The sequence below is a fragment of the Dermacentor silvarum genome, chromosome 6 (assembly GCF_013339745.2).
Source record: "Dermacentor silvarum isolate Dsil-2018 chromosome 6, BIME_Dsil_1.4, whole genome shotgun sequence".
NCBI classification, from domain to species: domain Eukaryota; kingdom Metazoa; phylum Arthropoda; class Arachnida; order Ixodida; family Ixodidae; genus Dermacentor; species Dermacentor silvarum.
In genome coordinates, this window is record NC_051159.1 from 32,821,172 (window position 1) to 32,834,134 (window position 12,963).

A 12,963-nucleotide genomic window follows, 5' to 3' on the forward strand; every position below is an offset into this window, starting at 1 on the left:
ACAGACAGACAGACAGACAGACAGACAGACAGACAGACAGACAGACAGACAGACAGACAGACAGACAGACAGACAGACAGACAGACAGACAGACAGACAGACAGACAGACAGACAGACAGACAGACAGACAGACAGACAGACAGACAGACAGACAGACAGACAGACAGACAGACAGACAGACAGACAGACAGACAGACAGACAGACAGACAGACAGACAGACAGACAGACAGACAGACAGACAGACAGACAGACAGACAGACAAGAACTTTAATGAAGGCCCTGAGAAGCTCCGTTGCCCCCTCTCAGGGAGGCGACGAAGCCGTGGGCCGCACCGACGTTGGGATGGGATGCCGCATCGTGGGGACTCTGGACAGCCCAAAATTGCCGTGACTGGTCAGAGCTCCGAAGAGCAGAGCTCCACTCCTCTGCAGTGCATCGATGGGGGCCCTCTGTAACGAGGGGCATCCCCAGAGCATGTGGTCTAAAGTACTACGTTGTCCGCAGCTAGGGCAGTCTGGGCTAAAGCAGTCTGGATTGATGCAGTGAAATAAATTCAGGTTGGGATATTATCCCGTCTGAAGCATGCGTAGAAAGAAACAGACGCACAGAGACAGCGCTGTCTCTGTGTGTCTGTTTCTTTCTACGTCCTACACATTATGAGTGACAATCACATCTGTGTGTTTCAAACTGAAGTCGACTGAATGCGAAGTTCCTATTTTAGGCGCCCATTTGCAAATCTGATCACCGACCGTTCTAACTGCTATATCTAAGTTCATGCAAGTGGCTGATGGAAAAGCCAGTTCACTGACCATTGCAAATAAGGGAAGTAGTGCTCTCAACCTGGCTTCGTACGAAGTTCTCAGTGAAACAGTGAAGGACCGACCAGACTACAGTGCAATGCCGCGGGAAAATCCCACAGATCATCTCTATCTTTGCCGCCACTCGTCAAGCGATTTGTTGCAAGGAACATGCAGAAGCGGCGAAATGCTTCGTCTCTTACTCTGGCTGTCAAATATCTGCACCGTGCACCCAGCCCCTATGCGCGTTCCGACACTGTGTAATACGTCTCCCCTTTCCGCTCCGGCACGAAATATTTCCGGCCTTACCCCGCCTGTAGGTTCCGTTCCGGGACAAGCCACTCGACACGGAAATGGCGTTCATTAAAACCGCGAGCCTATCGCACTCGAAGGCACATCGCAATCCTCCTCTTTCTTTGATAGAAGAGTGTAAGCCCGTGACGTACTTCCGCTCGAACTTGAGTTATGCTCTTAGCTCGCACGCAGCCGTACACGATGGGTGCAAAAAGAAAAAAAAAATGAGAAGGGAACAAATGAGATAAACATATTTCACAATCGAGCGGCGAGCGCGTGCACGGGGCAATTTCCCAGCACACCGAGCCTGTCTGTACGAGGTGAGAGAGAGAAAGAGAGGATCACCGAGACACACACAAACACGAAACGATAAAAGAGGCGCCTCGAGCAACGCAGCAAGCAGCGGCAGGCAGCAGCACAGGAAGAGGTCTCCGGCGGAGGAAATCGCGCTCCGGAGCAAAGCGTACTGGCACGCACGTACATTCACCACGCACAGACAAGGCGAGAGAGCCACGGCGAGGGATATCCTTCGGCGACCTTGGCAAGCAGGCACCCCCACCGAGCGCTCGTGGTGCTCTCCGACTTGGCCGGTCGGCCGCGCGTCCATTCGGAGTACAGGTCGCACAAGTCGCCGCGACCAGGACGACTAGCGCCGAAGAAGATGCCGCGAAGTTTGGAGGAAGACCGCTCGATCGGCGTCGCGCCCCCAACGAGGTGACGGCCGCTGTCTGCACCGGAGAAACGAGAGGTCGACAGCCCAGACCTGGAACTAACGTGCAAGAAAGAAAGCGTTCGCGATGACCCGTGCGGTATTTCTGGCTACCTTCGCGCTGTGGGGACTCGTTGTGTGTAGACTATGTGTCGCGGAATATGTGCCGAACCAATCGGACAACGAGCCGATTTACACGCAAGGTAGGGAACGATGATGATCTCGGCTGCCTTCTCGATTCATTGTTTTCTTACCTTCTTAATTACCTTCATAACCTCCTAATTACTTCGCAATGTTTGCATCGGGGCTGAAACTATTTTTGTTTTGTGACCTTCTTCTATTTCGAAGCACCCATTGATCCTTTATTTCTATCTTTATTCGTTCCATCAATGTGGCCGGGGACAAAAGAACGCGCCCTAAATCAAAGTGATAGCTTATAATGCGGATTTCTGTTAACGAATCAATACCGTTTCCCTACTCGTACCACTGACCACTTTTCATCCTTGGCTGACACAGCGTAGTGGCGTCTCCAGATGAGTAGGGAGCACCGGTATGCAACCAAATTATGTCATAACATGTGGTTCACCTTATACGAACAGCGACCGTGTACTGGTCGATCAGCGAACTGACTGGTTTCTTTCAAGATAAATGAAAGCACTGACAAATATGTCACAGTTTTCTGGTAACAAGTGTGCAAACATTCCGCGCCTCGAATGTTGCTACATACACGCGTGTAGTCGATGCCATGGCGTTTCTCCTTCCGTTGGTGAGTTCCTTTCAGTAAACGGAATATTTTTGAGGTGGGGTATACTGCATGGATAGCGAGTGTTTCATTTCCGATTTAGCACCTACGTAACTGCCCAGCGTTGAGGTACTAATTTCATCTCGTATAGGTATACACTACAGGTTAATACAGCCAACAAATTTTTTCCAATCGACATAGACATCACGATCAAATGGAAATCAGTCGGTTTGAGCAGCTTTTCCTCCCGTCGCGCTGTCATCACATCAAGGTCATGTTTTTATTACGAAAACTAACAAATTACTAAATACGTGTCTCCTTCTACTGCGATTATTGAAACTTTTACCACAGCCACTCTTGTTATGGTGCTACTACCGTCATCGCCATCAATACCATAGACAACACCTTATATCATTACTAAGAACCTCCTAACTTCGACACTGTTATTTTGCCTGTGTGTTTCGGTGATTGTCCCTGAACGTTTTTTCGTTCGTTTAAATGTGTTTGTTTGATTTCGTAAATTATCTCAACCTGCATATAGGCAACTGCACCTGTCTTATCTTTTGAGTCGGCAGTAGGTGACGTACTCGGGCTCATCGTATGAGCTTGCGTAACTTTAACACACTTATTAAATATCACTATTAAATTTGACATAACTTTGATGAAATCGGTATGAGTTTCAGAAACCCGATTTACGTAGTTAAATTTATTAATTTTATGCCGGTTGACAAAATGTGAAAGGCAAAAACATACGAGACCAAGAACTTACTGTATTATCACTTAAATATTTTCAACATTAGTTAAGTATTTGTCTTTTTCACATCAGTAATATAAGTGCATGCATTTTATGGCATAAGGCAATGACTGAATAATAACGACACATCGAAATCAGTGGAGCAATATTCGCTACCTCTGGAGGTTGCTGTTCTCAGAGGCACCTCACAAAGACATCGAAACACAGATTTAAAGAATGGTGTCAGTTCTGTCACTTAAGCCGACAGGTTTCGAGCCAAATGTAGGGCAAGAAAATGCCGTTCCCTCCGCTTTGATATTCCTGCCGTTGCAAAAAGCAAGCACTAACTGTGTACCGAACACGCGGAGTGAAACGATTTAAGCTCGAATTGACCATTCGCATCTTTATAAAGTCAGAGTGACGAATTTATGTCATCTGTTGTGTCTGTTTTCTTCACGCACCCAACCTCCTCCACCGACTCCTCCAACGAATTTTAGAGAGAGAAGGCAGAACAGAAGATAACCCGGAGCATCTGAAGCACCACGTCGAGATTGTTTCCAGCTGGCCTAAGCCTTCGGAAGGTGGGTAACAAGTTACTTTGTTATACCTTGACTTATAAATATGTATATAGGCTGCTACATGCGGCCTACTTTGACCGTCCAATTTGCTGGACGCGCCCCGCACGCCTTCTTTGACGCGGAGACACGACAGGCGACAGCCGCTGTCACGGACAGTTAAGTGGTCGCCTCCACGAAAAACGAAGTGGTGACAACTGCATTCCTCAATCCTCTTGCCGGTTCGGTTCAGGCGTGGCAAACTTCAGTTCGACGCTTCTTACACTTGCGAGCAGCGGATGGGGCGGAGCAGCCCCGACCAGACTAATGACAGAAGATAAGGTTGAGCGACCTGGCGACTCGGGGTGGCCGGTCTAATGGATGGATGCCCTAAAACTGTTTAAGTGAAAAAAAAAGTACTCAATGGCCAGCACTCTTAGCAGCACCGTGCTAAGACGTCGAACGAAACTTTTGTACCCTTCCTACACACCTCACTCCCATCACTGCCTCGTCACCATGTCCTAGAGCGCTGGAGTGTATAGCGCCTTTGCATCCATTTTCTGACGCTAGCTGTGCTAACCAGCTTCCTTGTGGGTAGGGGGAGCGCGGCCCTGAAAGTACTGTCTGCACATCTAAGGTTCAGTAGTAGCGTTTCGTACGACCAGCTCTACGATTAGAGAAACTTGGCAGTTTCATTATAGGTAGTTGGCGCGCGTTAATTGCTTGTGTAACCTCACCGACACGTTTGACGCATAGGGACTGTGCAGCGCAGCGTATTCTAATTGTATTTGAGTCATTCCTGCATCTACGTTTATTGCACATATAATGTATGCACACGTGCGAGCCGCGCGAGGCATACTCGGGGATTTCCTCCAAGTAGATGTTTTCACTCTTTCATAATTCGAGCCAGACTTTTACCTCATTTTTTTTGTAAGCCTAAGGATAAAACAGTAGGAGTGCATGTTGCGCGGGTGTAATAAATTATTTGTGTGGAAACATTTAAGAAAGAAGAAGATGACGACGGAGGACACGAGGCACGCAGCGCGCCATCTTAGAGCAAGACAGCCACCAAGCGAGTCGGACGCTTCTCAGTTTTATTAAACGTTGTTCCTCGCGCAACGCGTTAAGTCCTTCCAATCAGCAATAACAAGAGAATGAAACAAAACAGATAAGGATGAAAAAAGGTTGGACGAGACAACTACTGCCGGACAAGTGACACTCGCGCTCCCTACGCGTATCTCCGGTGCGGCCAGCTTTCAACGTTCATTTCCAATCACGTCTTGTCACTGTGTTTACGAGCCCATATATAAATCTTGTGTTAGCGTGAAACACAGTTTTTCTGTGGATCAAGAAAAACGTATTATGTTTGCCTCTTCCAGCATTAAGTTTCGGCTGTACTATACATGTCGCTCGCATTTCCTATTTAAACATAAAGGTTGCAGTTGCATGTTCAAAATGATGTGGAACGGAATCATTCGTTCGAGTAAAAAAAAAGAAAAAGAGATGGCCTCGCAGGTCGAGTTAGCGTTGCGGTGTGTTTGTTCCTTCAGATTTCTTTTATTATTAGATTCACCACAAAAAAAAACGTACTTTATTGTTTGGTTCACAGTCAGTTCAACCTGTTTTTCAGCATATACAGAAAGGACATCGACGTCCCTAGACTCACCGGATCCGTCAAACTATGCTCGCCCCCCGAGCCGCCCTACCGGTGTCAATCGCAACCGGCAGGCTCCGGTCACCGACAGCAACACCGTTGCCAGGTTCGTTAGCAAGCTGCAGAGGTCTCTCGAGCGTTCAACGCAGTTCAGAAGCAACGCCGACTACCACGCCTGCCTGATGCCGAGCGGAAGCAAGGGCTGCTGCACTCCCGTTAGACTGTGCGTGCTGCCCGTGTTCCTAGACAGTCTGGACGTGTTTCTCAAGCACACGTGCGCTATAGACAACGACCACATCGGCGTGTGCTGTCCCACCGAGTTTGTGGCGAACACGAACATACCTCGCCGACCGGATGGGACCTTCGTCATTGCCACCGTCCTTAATCCCAGTCCTTCGCGACCGACTAGGAGCCCGACGGTGCACGTCGGCTTGACGGGTGGTTCACGGCCTGTGCATCCTGTGCTGCACGAAGAACCGGGTTATCCGGGCACTCCAGACCGCGGTGGTACCGACCATGTGAGTTTTGTGACAAGTCACTAGCACTAAATGTGGTGTTTCGTCGCCGCTTCTTATTATTGCGAGCAATTATATGGACACTTCAACCGGATTTCTGCCGTCGGCGTCGCCGTCATCGTCGCCGTCGCCGTCAGGTTCCGTATGGATTCCAAGGGCGATAAAATCGTCGCCGCTCGCTGTATGCGCGAGTGAAAGCGCACGGGGGACGCGCGCTATCACGGAGAGCCAACGCACGGCGGAAAGCAAACGCGACCGTCGCGCGAAAGGCCGTGGGGGTATGGGGGGGACGGAGGTGGGGCGACGCTGTGCTACGGCACCAAATGCCTATCTTGCAACCGAGCGCAAGGGGAACTGGCAACGCAATCTCCCACGCGGAAGCAAAAAAGCGGGAAGGCAGCGCGGGAGGGAGGAGAGGGGAGCAACTTCTACTCTGCCAACAAATACGCTTGCACTGGCTGTGGTGGCGGTCGCCCGCACCGTCTCTAATCTCCACCCGGCTCTGACCTTTGTATGCGCTGTACATTCGTCGCTCAGTTTCACTTGAAGCGATAGACCGCATGATTCGTCGCCCGCTGCAGTGGCTGCGCTTGCTGCCAGCGTTTTGACAGTCGTTGTCTGCGGTCATTCAGTGTGATCTATTCACGTTTGCTTGTGAGCGATGACACCAGGCTTGTCAATTCAGTTAGAAGGCGAATGTGTCCAAGTTTATGCTGCCGATAAAACTGCTATCCCTACTCGGAATAGCTCTCTACCAATTTGCAATCGCAATTGATGCTTCGCCTTTCGGGCGAAACTGCGAGATTTTTTTCTCATCATGACTGTCCCAGTCCCTCGATTGCCCTTGTGGAATATCGGCAAAGAGGCATGCTCCGCCTATTTATCTCTAACCCTTCCCTATCGTTAAAACATTAGTCGTTTTGTTTTTGCAAGTGCTTTCAGTATCCTTTGAGGGCATTGCCCTTTTCCCACAAAGAACGCAATATGGCTGAAAAAAAAGGTCGGCTCAAGTTAGTGAGCTGTATCGTTTTATGCTACACACAGCGAGAAAGTCGAAGGAAACGAATGGCGAAGTGTGTTGATGTCAAAACGAATCATTACAATTTGCTTGTCGTGCCAGGCAGTTGAACGCACATTTAATACCAAATTTTTGTGAGTGCAATATTGATGTCACAGCGAACCGGCAGATATGGGAACTGGCGTATAAACGTATTCAGAGCTGTGAGTTTGTGTTGAATTCACAATTACATAAAATTTCACAAAAGCATAACAATTATTTATTCCTACAAGATATCGGGAAGGGGGGGGGGGCTTTCTTGAAGCTCTGAATGCTGGGCGAGTTGGCATTGAACACTGACAAAGAACCACGCGATACCCAAGAGATGAGACTAAGAAAAACACGAAACGAGTGCTGACTAGCAACTGGGGTTCATTGCAGAAACAGGAATATCTAGCGTGGCACAAACACGTGTCAAAGGGTTCAAGATTAGCGGCGGAGTACTCAATCTCTAGTTTATGCAGAATCACTGACGGCCTCCAAACGCACATTTCACTGGACTTGGGATTTAAGAAAGCTTCTGCAATCTCCCGCACAGTCTTATCTTTTTGTCTCGACAACACCTTCATATACGACGGCAGAATCTTGCATTCTTGGTTTATTGACAAGCAGCTCCTCTTTTACACAAATATGATGCATGAACCCACCGTCCCATGTTCCCAGTTTACGACGTTTCTGAAGGTTTTCATATAAGTGCCTGAGAAGGTGCAAATAAAGCCAAACCATGCACTTAAAACTGAAGTAGATAGATAATTCCTTGGTATCTCAGCCAAAAAAGCAAAGTACGTAAATCCAACGAGAGTCATCATACAGCAGTTTTTCAGTGCATCCACAGACATTGAAAACAAGCAGTAGGTAAGACAGCACAATGAGTCCGCAATGAAAGTTCAATATCTGGACGACTTTTCCAGCTATTTTACAGAATTCACGCAACACTGACCTCACAGTAGTCGACCACGCTTCCTTATTATTTCCAAAACAAGTCGTCATCTGTGCAGTATCCACACCATTGAATTGTACTGTATACAGTGATGTAGCTGAAGCGAAGAGAAAAGGATATATTTACTGTTTTTGAGTGCGTATCATGACACCTTGTACTTCAAACATAGAATTTCTTGTCATGAAAACGTTCATTCCGAATGTAGCAATGCAGCGGAGCAGTGTTGTTCTTGTGCCGCTAATTGTACGATGCAAGACGCTGACTGTTATGAACCCAATGAGAACTGATAGAAGAACTTCAGTCTTTAACGACTGCATGGTCCTTAGTGAACTGGTGTTCCTCAGAAATGAACGCGTCATGGTCAACAGTTTTTGGAGGCCAGCGCCATCGTTCGGCAGTACGAAGATAGTATTATACGCATGGAAGTACAATGACTTGTCGATGCAATGGCGTGTGGGAAAAGCAGTAATGCGCCAACGTAGCATTCTTTGCGTCTTTTGTTGTTTGCAAATCCTATTATTTCTTCCAGTCTGAGATATGACCATTTCGGGCAGATTTGGGGCAATGTCACCGTAAACGGCTGTGATGCCCTTGACACTTGATGGGAACTTCATCTAAGCGCCAACTTACTCCTTATATACGCAAAATAATTTAGGGTGTTGTGTGTATGTATAAGGTTTTTGAACTAGTGCTGATGTTCTGACTTGATTTTATGCTCTAACGCCTGCTGTTTTAGGTGTTTATTTGAGATGTGGGCGAATATCAACCTTTTCGATTACGAATATAATACGACTAGAAAGTCTCGAATATTGAATCGAGTATCGAATAGTAAAACACAGAAGCATATACTGGCACCACAAATATCCTTTTCAGCATAATTAGGCACAAGGCCTGTACTAACTACAACAAAAAAGACGATTAAATGTCACAAAGAATCAGTTTCAAACATATTATCAATTGTCATAAAAAACCGCATGGATAGCCCTCAACATTTTTAGAGCCTGTTTGCAAGTGAACTAACCAAGAATGAATGACTGCTGTGTGATTAGTTTTTCGAAAACGCTACATAAGTGGCAGCCATAGAAGATTAAAGCCGCAGATAAGCAAACAGAAAAAAAGGCTGCTGAAGGACTTTTGTGCTACACATAAGTGGAAAAGGGCCAGTTTTAAGGAAGACATCATTGGCTGTGTCGTAAAGATAAAACTGCTACATGACTATAGTGCGAAAAGTACTCAGTGACAGACTACACACAAAAAGGACAGGTTGCCTTGTAGGCTTCCGACGCAAAACCACAAAAGAGCTTGCATTGCCCTTTTTTTTTTCATTGGTTCAAAAATCTTGGCCGTTGTTTCACTCCTGAAAAATTGCGATACTTTGTTTAGGATACGGAGAACAATAGCCAGGCATCAACAGTCGATTGTTGCGAAATATTTGGTGATTTTCAAATATTCCGAAACACCGAATGGTTTCTTCTTGAATACGAATAGTTAGTGTGTAATAGCTGTATAGAATTTGAAACTTCGAATATTCGCCCACATGTGGTGTATTTTGCTCATGGCATCAGTATTAGCTGGAATTCCTCGCTGGCAAAGTTCCCTTAGGGGAGTGAATTAAAAAGGAAATTTCAGTGTATGAGATTGTTCGCAAGCACATTCTTTGAATTGATCTTCAACGAGTGGCTAGTTTAGTAATCCTTGCTTCACAACGCAACCTGTTTGTCAATAGAAGGAAGAGTAGGAAACAAGAAAGGTCTGAAAACTGCTTCTACACTTTTGATTAATTGAATAGTTAGGTCGAAAGATGGAAACAGTGTAAGCAGATCAATTCGGTGCATCGTAGCAAGAGAATGCGCTTGCGGACTTATGTGTGCACTTTTGCTCTCGGCTATACGCGCACACAAAATCTCTTGTTCTTCCGACATTAAAATACAGCTGCTACAAACACTTTTCTTGCGGCGAAAGAGACACGTGGCACCAACACGCAACAACGGTGGCAGGCCGAGCAGCAATCCCGGTGCCAAGCCGAGCGGCTATCCCAGTTCCAAGCCGAGCGACTACCCTGACAGCAAGCCAAGTGACTACCCCGTCAGCAGGCCGAGTGACTACCCTGGCAACAGGCCGAACAGCCGTCCCGGTAACAAACCTCAGGATGGCACCAGCACTAACCGGGCCACAACGAGGCGACCTGCGGCTAGGCCCGACACGGGCCCGCATTCCCACATGAAGAGGAACCCGACAAGGCCGGAGCCACCAGAGCTGCAGGAAATGCGACAGTGTGAGTGTCGTTGAACACCGAGCAATCTTACATACCGTATTTACTCGAATACATGTCTGCATCGAATGTAAACTGAAGCGCGGAAATCGAAAGGTCAAATAAATGAAAAAAAATTCTAGCAAAGCAGACCACACTGTCAACAAAATTAGAACGACGTGCGTTCCTACTCAATAGTACTTCCGAATGACGTGATGCTATAGTCCCAAATGACATGAAAAGCTCATATGACCAACATATAATACTCGCTGTCGAAACAAGCTCACTCGCTGTCTCCATAAACATCGGATTATTTCTCATCACTTAGTTTTTCAAACAAGGTGCTGTTACCAGTTGTGCATATTGCTTTTGAAATGCAGCACTTTGTTTAGAAGGTCGCGAGATCTACTTAGGCGCACGTACTCTTGGCAGACCTCCACGCGCCCGCCATCTAACTCGCCACTGATGTTTATCGATCCGCACTAGGCCGAGTGTGGTACCGGTAAGGATTGCACGCACTTTCCCAGTCAATCTTTTCGTACAGTGACGTAGGTGGAGTTCTTAAACAGATAGCTATAAGCGGTATCACAACGTGCAGTTTCTTTGCAAAATCCACAAAGCACACATAGGATTATAATCCAGCCTCCTAATTTGGTCTCTGACATTTTGAAGAAGTGGGTACTTGTAGTACAATAATAAGGCACTAATAACTCACCTGATGTAACGTCTGAAATAACACTTGAGTGTGTGGGGCATAACAGTTAATGGTCTTGGAATAGCTTCTACCACGTTAAGGGGGGCGGGGGGTATACTGTAGATATTGAAGTAGAATACGCATTCGGCTTCCATGAGAATGCAGCAGGAAATCGACCCATAACCTCGGGCTGAACAGTGCAGTACCACATCCACTTAGCCGCCGTAGTCAATGCAAAGCTCGTGCAATGACTGTTGCCATCAGATTTTGACGATGACTGATCACACTAAACATTTACTACGGCCGTTATAGGATTACCATATCGAATACTATCTTGCTTAGTATTCAGGTATAAAACTAAAACAAGCCAGTGAACAAAACACAAATACGCCCTTGCTATAAATCGTTGTTGTCACAGTTTTCTCATGACCAACATGCACATATTGGCGCTTTCAAAACTGTCCCCGTTTCGGTTTCTTTCCGTGCCAGTACTGAAGGCATGCGAGTTTTATTAGGGTACTTACTGTGGGTTCCAGCAGCTAAATAATATAATTCGAATCGTTACCCTGCCGCGGCAACCTGAGAGAAAGGCCATAAAGCTATCTCCAGACAACATTACACAGAGAATGGCAATGTCAGAAACAGAAGTCTCTCTCTTACCCCTGCGTAAATCGTTACATGCAATTATAATGCCATAGAGACAGATATGCTGATTTTAATTTAATCTGATGACTGATGGCTTTTCATTTTACTTAGGTGACGACGATGATACACGGTGTAACCGCACAAACATAGAAAACGACGCATGCTATGACGGACGCCACACCAACACGCTCAAGTTAATCACAAAGTCTAAGAAAGACCTGCACATCTTAAGAATACCAATAGGAACCGCAGTTCCAAGGTGGAATCGCACTGCGGACATAGAGTGACAGTCAGATATTGCCTCTCAAATAAGTATGGCAGTGGTCATATAGTATACATTTTGCATGTCCTCGGTAACGTTACACACTGAGCGCATTGCCTTAGTGAATTTTGCGCTTACAGTAGTTCTCGTTGGCCACGTTGTGTCTACTGCGGTGCGAGCACGCTTGTTCTTGTCTATTGGGGCCTCGTGGAACAGAAATATCTATACTGACCAATTTTACAAAAATGTTCCTACTGAACGCTTGTCTCAAACAAGAGCTTGCCAATTTGTTAACGTAGTAATGAGGGTGACAGAGTTGGTGAACTGCGTCAAATAATTTCCACCCTCGTCTATTTCATGACGGTGAGTTTTGTAAGAATACCAGTTTTCTAATAATCTGAGAATGCTGAACTAGTAGCCTTTCTGTACTCATACACGAATATAAAACCTGAAAATTTACGCACTAATGTGAGTGAGGTGTACATTCCTGTGTTGTGGTCAGCGCATTTTTATGCCTGAACTTGGCACCGAACTTCAACTTTGTGCCTGCGCCAAACGTTTCGTCGCCTTTGTACTACCCCTCTTCCTACTTTTGCACCTTGCTTACTTTGCACCTGTAGTACATAAATTCTTTTAACAGAAGGCCCCGGTGTGCCCATGGACAGAGTTCGGCCTTTTCTGTTGCGTTCTTTGTTCGTGAGCTGTTTGTTTCACTTAACTGGACTAGAAAAGGAGCAATTCTCTCTTTGCCATTCATGATGTTGCCATTTTTACTTTCATTGCTTTGTTTATATATTGTGGTCACGTCACATGCATATTGTACAATCCCGAAAGAACTAAGCCAATAAACAAGCTAGACGATATGATGAACTGCACTAAAATAAAATGACAGCGTGGCAGACCACGCACAGAAATACACCATACAACGTGAAGGAGAAAACGCTGTCAAATGGTTTTTTCCCGAATGACTCAGAGCGAGAAAAACCCGCAGGGAGCGTTCTTGAACGAAAGCGTTCTTTGAACGAAATAGAATGGTCAGGAAGCGCAAGGGGGCGAAAGAATAAAAAAAGGCACATACCACTTCTGCAGGAACACGTCCCACGTAAGCAAGGCG

General features: G+C 46.4%; 1 protein-coding gene across 5 annotated transcripts in view; it reads left to right on the forward strand.

Annotated features, from left to right (window-relative positions):
* Positions 1–1,487: 1,487 nt before the first annotated feature.
* The window catches only part of LOC119456602 (proclotting enzyme-like), a 34,763-nt gene continuing 23,287 nt past the window's right edge, over positions 1,488–12,963 (forward strand). Inside the window, exons 1-4 of one of the 5 annotated variants that reach the window (XM_049668738.1) lie at positions 1,489–2,005; positions 3,775–3,858; positions 5,471–6,003; positions 9,930–10,272. In XM_049668738.1, coding sequence (XP_049524695.1) covers positions 1,891–2,005; positions 3,775–3,858; positions 5,471–6,003; positions 9,930–10,272 — 1,075 coding nt within the window. In that variant the 5' untranslated portion in view covers positions 1,489–1,890. Of the gene's footprint in view, positions 2,006–3,774; positions 3,859–5,461; positions 6,004–9,929; positions 10,273–12,963 lie in introns of those variants that run through there. The other 4 variants (XM_037718431.2, XM_049668739.1, XM_049668741.1 and 1 more) reach the window with 4 other exon arrangements.